The sequence below is a fragment of the Hydractinia symbiolongicarpus genome, chromosome 10, assembly GCF_029227915.1.
Source record: "Hydractinia symbiolongicarpus strain clone_291-10 chromosome 10, HSymV2.1, whole genome shotgun sequence".
NCBI lineage: Eukaryota > Metazoa > Cnidaria > Hydrozoa > Anthoathecata > Hydractiniidae > Hydractinia > Hydractinia symbiolongicarpus.
The window spans coordinates 12,168,646-12,175,621 of NC_079884.1; the positions used below are offsets into that span (position 1 = coordinate 12,168,646).

The 6,976-nt window shown below is 33.0% G+C and overlaps 1 protein-coding gene across 1 annotated transcript; it reads left to right on the forward strand.

Moving 5' to 3' along the window:
• The first annotated feature begins 678 nt into the window (after positions 1-678).
• On the forward strand, positions 679-5,749 carry LOC130612712 (uncharacterized). The gene is made up of 2 exons (XM_057434062.1): positions 679-701; positions 4,731-5,749. Exons 1-2 carry the CDS (start codon positions 699-701, stop codon positions 5,628-5,630), a joined length of 903 nt encoding a protein of 300 aa, XP_057290045.1. The 5' UTR covers positions 679-698; the 3' UTR covers positions 5,631-5,749.
• Positions 5,750-6,976: the final 1,227 nt, after the last annotated feature.

The following is a 6,976-nucleotide window of genomic DNA, read 5'->3' on the forward strand; positions in this document are numbered from 1 at the left end:
GCCCTACTTGGGACATACAGCTAGTTGTGTCTTTGGTAGAGTTTCACCCCACTTAAGCCGTACGACTATGGAATTTCTCAGCGAATGGCTTATCGGCCTTTACCGGGGAACACGGTCTTTAAATGGCACGACCTTGAGTTGATGCCCGACTTCGAACGTAATAAAAACGGAGGGTGTAAGAACCGCCAACATTTCAAATTCTTGGAGCAAAAATTTATGTTTGTTTTGCCTTATTAAAAGGTAATATTATTTAGCATTATTTAGTATTATGTAGCTAGCGTTAAGCTAGCTACATACAGCCTTCCTAATTCATATTTTTTGTCATGTTGACAATTTTTTGCTGACATATGTTATTTGCATGTAGTCGTGTAGCTAGCTAGTGTACATAGCTAGCTATAGCTACAGGTCGTAGCTACAAATTTTGACATAAATGCAATTTCGCTATTAAGAAATAAATTCCATTCCAGCCACCCTAAAGCATTTAAAATCACTTCAAATGGTGTAGCTAAGCCTCTTCTCTTTGGATAATAAAATATGAAGTTTGGATAAGCAAAGCAAACTTCTTTAGACCACACTACTTCTTATCTTTTCTGGAACAATGATTTGTAGATTTTTTATTTTCCTCGTGACGATAATACCGTTTCGCCCTGATTGCGAAAATGGCTTGTTTATAAGCAGGATGGCTGGATTATGTGCACATGGTAAAATTATCTTTTTTTTGCTCTGATTATGTTGTGGTGAATGTAGATAAAACACCATTGAAAAATAGGAATGGCTAAAGAAAAGAAAGGTCTTGACATAATTGTTCTCTGCTAGATAAAACACCATTGAAAACTAGGCATAGTGAAAAAAAAGTCTTGACATATATAGCTATACAAATTGTGAATCCCAAAATTAAGATTCCACAAAATTTCCTGTCATTGGGAAGCAGCAACAACTTTGCCACCAGGGCTATTTGCTTTTCACGAATGATATAAAAGCCGGTTGGCTCCAATTATGTTTGTTCTATTATAAGTGAGAAATAACGTAAAAGTATCGCAAATAAGCTGGCCTTCCTGATTATGTCCTTTTTTCAGTGCCAAATAATATTTTTTAACTGTCGTACATAAGCCGTCCTGTCCTGATTTATTGCCCCAATTATGTATCTTCTACCCTGTTTATAAACGGGGAAAAACTACCGTACATAATCCGGGCAGCATTAATAATCCGGGCAGAACAGTACAACTTCGCCAGGCCTTATTTGGATCGATATAATAAGATTTACTTGTAAACCTAATTCTTTTTTACCTAGTCATAGGGGCTTGAAATAGCATTAGTATTTATTCTGGACTTTTTCTTTTAACAAAACATTGCACAATTATGCCATCATATTAACCTTTTACGGTATACAGTACAGTCCAGATGTAAGCGTACGCGTACGCTCAACTTGCAAAAATAATTGCTTTCATTCAGGAAAACAATAGGATAGCGAGTTCCTTTCAAATTGCGCAAAAATAATTGCTTCGTGTTAAAAACAAAAGCATAGCAAGAAACATTGTTTATAAACAATACTCTGCGCGAGAAAAAATTAAACGCTAAGGCCATTGAATTTTTAATTTTTTTAACAACAAAACTAATTATAGTAACACGATTTTAATCTCGATATAATTAAAAAACACAAGCTCTTTTAAAAAACAACAAATCCAATGATCTAAATAAAAAAACTAATACTACTTTTAAAACTTTTAGTAATATTTCTTTAACGTCGAAACATATCTAACAATATAACTTTTGACATTCTGGAAAGATCAAAACACTCATTGTGAGAACATTTTGTTTTAAATTTTAATACCGAAGTTAATACGATAAACGGCGAAAGAACTTTCGCCGTTTATCGTTTTTAAACTTTTACAGTGACATATCCAGAGTTTTTTTGGGACTACGGTTTTGTTATACCCAACTTTTGATTAGTTTAGTATCTCCGTGAGGCACCACCATGGTTATTGCAAAAGGAAAAATTTTGGGTTTTGAGGTCTGTAGATTGCTGGAAAATGGCTTTGCGGCACTCAAAACAGCAAAATTTTGTTCAATTATCACTTGCATTGTAAATTTTATATATTTTTCGTTTGTAGTCTTTATTGCTTATAAATACCTGGTAAAACTTTCTTCGCAGAATTAATACTTACAATATAAATATATATGCCACCTGTTAGTTTCCTGTTTTTTATATAATGGCTACACAAAGTCTGTTCGTTGTACATTTATTTTAGATGTTCCATATTTTTCTTTACTGTTTTACAGTAGTGATGGTTTATGAAACTAGCGAAGGAAAAAAAGAAAACTTGCACATGTTTCATAACCTGTAAGCAAACTTGCGAAGAGAAAGAATTTGGATATGTTTCAAAAAGGTTTTTAACCATTTACCATGTGTATGAGGCCTCAAAATGGTGGCTATAGTGCAATACGACATGTCTTTTCTCTATAGTTGTTAATAAGTACTTTGTAGGTATCATCATTTAACTTCTCAGTACCAACTAGAGCAATGTGGAGAATTCGATCGAGCGATTTAACAACAAGTCTATTTCTTTGCTTTGTGTGAACTAACTTAAGTACGAAGAATCCTCGTTCAACATTAGTAGTACTGGGTGGAATTAGTAGGGTAACTTAAAGATTTGCATAGTCTCTGGATACTGTTCATTATTAACAAATATCGACCAATAAAATTGTGATTACAAACCTTGTCCCCAGGGCTGTATTGATTGACGGGACTAGCCTACGTTCACTAGCCTACGTTCACAGACGTAGCGTTGGATCTATAACATGGACTGAAGCTATCGTTCATTCGATTTATTTTGAAATGGCAGAGTGAGTGAAGATGGTGGTAGGCTCGTGAATTCAAAACATTCAGATGTTACGAATGTGATCGCATGTACATCAAATCCAAGCAGTTTAATCGTTTTGAGGGATCGCAAATTTGCTGAAGAAAAACATATACTACTTAGGGCTTATATTTACTTAATTTACTAGTTTTTTTTTCTTTGCATTTTTTATTTTTTTGGGATAAGAATTTGGGATCCCATACCGGTAGCAAAACCTCTCTGGATATGTCGGTGTTTTAAAATGCGATCTAAAAAAACATTTCTATCGCCGCTTTTCGTTCTTAAATTTTTAAAAGAAGATCTAAATAAACATTTCTATCACCGTTTTTTATTCTTAAACTTCTAAAACGCGATCTAAAAAAGCTTTTCTATCAAAATTAAAGTTTCAATCTTTGTTTAAATATAATAATTTCTATCGCTTAAAAGCTTTATTTAACCCGCGCAACCAACAATGCCTTCTCGCTAGTTTATTTAGTTTTCACACAAAACTTTTATTTAATAAAACTATTAAACAATGGCTCTTCGTGTCTCATTGATAGAGTTGATAACATTTGCAATTATGCTATTGGGAATAGTTATGTTATCACTATTTAACAATAGTTAGTACGCACAGTTATAAAGCTATTTTTTCTTCAATAATCTTCTGTTTATTATGCGCAAGTTATTGAGGTACAAGACTCGCAAGATAATTAATAAGAACAAAAGACAAACAACTACCACCTCCAAAAAAAGGTGTGAAACTTGAGCGTACGCAAACACTTACATCTGGACTGTACTGTATACTGTTTTTACAGTTTTCAAGCAAACTATGGCACCATAATAACCTTCTAAAGTACTGTTTCTTTGTCAGTTCAAACGACGTTGTACTCAAGCAGAGTACAACGTCGTTTGAACTTTCTACAGTTCCGTTTTAATAGTTTTTAATAATAATTATTTTAATAGTTACGGCCACTTATTAGCATTGTAAGGTCCTATTTTTCATAATTTTAAAACAAACTATGGCAGCGTTTTAGTGCTGCAAAAGTTCATTAGCAGGACAAAAAATATTGTCATATGCAACAAACAATATCTTTATTTTAAAATTCATTGTGTGAGTTTTTTCCGATTGCCGTCAGGTACTTGTGCAAGTTGCAGTTGTGTAAAAAAATTTTTAAATATTCTTTATGCTAATACATGAAAGAATAAGAACTATTAATTTAGGATAAATAAATTAGGTTAAAAAATTATTTTTATCCTTCCCCAAATCCTTCAAACTTGGAACTTCTTTATACCAGCAGTTATCTATCTGACATTTGGTTTCTTTTGGTCTTTTCACAAGCAATACTATTTTGGGGGAAAGCCCTTATCTTGGTAAGGACAGAGGGTCTTTGGCCCTCATTTGCTCTGCTTGTTGCAACACAATATTTTTTTTATTAACACAGTATTGACACTGTGAACTCTACCCTGAATATTGGGAATGTCTTTGTCAGTAAGTGAATTCGACACGCTAACGAATTTCTCCGAAGTACTTTGTTTAAACACTTCTGAAAAAGTATGTTTTACACTTCAGAAGTTTGATAAGCAAGTAACTTAATGATTGGCCTAATTTAAAGCCTAAAACCCTAGCCTTTACCTTTGATGTTATTGCTTTGCCTTTGGGTTGCCTTTGATGTTATTTTGCCAGTACTGCAGATTAGTTATTATGTTTGTACTGTTTTGATATTATATTGCATGTAATTTTTTTGTATTTTTTAACTGAAATTGTCCAGTTCTATCTATCACTGACTTTTGCTTTTAAACTTTAAAATTTGCTTGTATTACAGAAGGTTTCAAAATCCTAATTTTTGTTAAATAGTTTTTACTGGCCTGTATGTTATAGTTTATTGTTTACAGATGCCACCAAAAAGAAGGACAAGAAGAAAGGCCGTACAAAGTGAAGAGAGTGAAGACACAGATAACAATGTTCCTGTGAAAATCACTAGAAGGTCTTTAAGACGCAAGCAACTACACGAGAAGCCAAGAAGTCAAAACGAATATTCTGACTGTGATTATGATGCAGATTCTGAAAATGAGAAAAACAACCTCGATTTGAATTGTGTAACTATTAGTGACAGTGAGATACACTTTGATACTGGTAAGAACGAACACAATGGACGTAATTTTCCTGCAATACATGTAAACAAAATAAGAACAGAAGATAAAGCGGGATTTACACGAATCAAAGACTGCGCTGTACGGCTGGCCAATGTTTCATCGTCAAAATGGAGTTCTTCCATAGACAGTGACCATTTTTCAGATGACAAAGAAAAGAGCACTGAAATGAAGATTGGTGTTAATAAAAAGTATGATATCATGTCAAAACGACAACCTATACAAACATTTACCGATAATCCGAATAAGGAGAATGTTACTCCTCCCGATTCTCATTCCACACCAGCATTAATTAAACTTGTATCAAGAAATTTAGATGAATCTCTGTTTGGGTTTAATTCGGTGGAAAGTTCATTACCGTTTTCACCAGTAGCTGACAATGTTGTATCCCCCATGCGAATTACTTGCCCCTCTCAAAACTCTTCTGCACCCTTTACATTTACTCCCTGCATCACTTCTCCGAATAAAAGAAAGCGTGAAAAGGACATGGATGGTTTTTACGATCTCCCAATAGAAAAACGCAAAAAACAAAAAACAAAGAAGAGAAATGCAAAAATTATTCCTCACGTTGAAGAAGATATTTTGGAGGAACTACGTTCGCATTTTGCAGAAGTGGAAATGCACGAGTTAATAATAGAATGACGTCATTTTAATGTTGAAGGAAAAAGTTTAAATCTGGTAGAAATTGTGTTACACATTTATTGTATATATGTATTATATTGTGTTAATGTTTTTATTTAAGAAAATATTGAGTTTTTGCACATGGGATAAATAAATTTCACATACTTATTTACGTAAAATTAGATCTTAATTTAACATTTTGTTACAGGTTGAAAACAACTAGAAATACCGATAAAAGTATTTTTTATTGTGAGTCCAAATATTTTAGTCAGAAAGCCTTCACGAGATCAAAAACACGTGATTTTTTTTTTGATAAACTTTCGCGTTATCTGAAATCGAAATGTTTTTGCAAGATAAACTTTCTCGATTTTGCGATTTTTTTAGTTTTTTAATTTCTCACTACAAAAAAAAGTTACGTTGAAGAGGAGCGTGTAGGACAATTTCTTGTTTTTCTCTCAGACAATATCCTTTACTGTTAATGGAAAAAGGTAAAAATTCATATTGTAATCGCTTTATATTTTACTACATAAATATGTTTCCGAATTTAAGGAGGAATTTTGGATTCGAAGAAAAAATTGTTATAAAGCACACTTTAGAAAAAAAAAATAATAATGAATGAACTTTCGCAATGGACGAGGTAAAAATTTTCTATTGAATAAACTTTCACGAAAGAACAAAGTTTTGCGAAAAAAGCGAGTTTTTTTTGCGAAAATTTCTCTCATCAATGTAATTTCCTGTTACTGATAAATTGTCAACATATGTTGTTCTACACGCTTTTAAAAGCAGCTTTATCTCGGCCTTAGTCGCCTGGGTTCAAAATTGTGATTTCAGCTCCGACGTAAATGCAAGGGTGATGTTTAAATTTTACAAGCATTTGCGTTTCAACTTTCCTTTTTTGCTCTTTATTGTTGTTATTAGAAAAACGACCTTCGTTCTTTTAAAGAATGTTATGTAGGTTGCTTGTTTGATCATCCAGATTGTGGCCTTGATTGGTTAACTTTTTAGTTTTAAGCACAGCAATTTACTTTGCAAAAAAATCGGTAAAAAATGACCAAATTTTAACTCGCATACCCAGGCTACGGAATTTTTAAGCATCTTTTTTATGTATGTTTTTTCTTGTGTTACAAGTGTTCTAATGAGTTCAGAGCATTGGATAGTTCATATTTGATAAAGAAAGGGAGACCACACGCTTCAACAGCACAACGATCATTAATTCCTGTTTCACAAAAATCCAAGTATAAACAAGCTCCAAAATGGCTATAATCTTGTAATTTTTGATTCCCAGATACCTCGGCCGTCCCGAGGTGCATTGCGAAAACGGGAAATTCAAAATGTTGTCGCTATTAATGAAAAGGTCTATAAGCCTT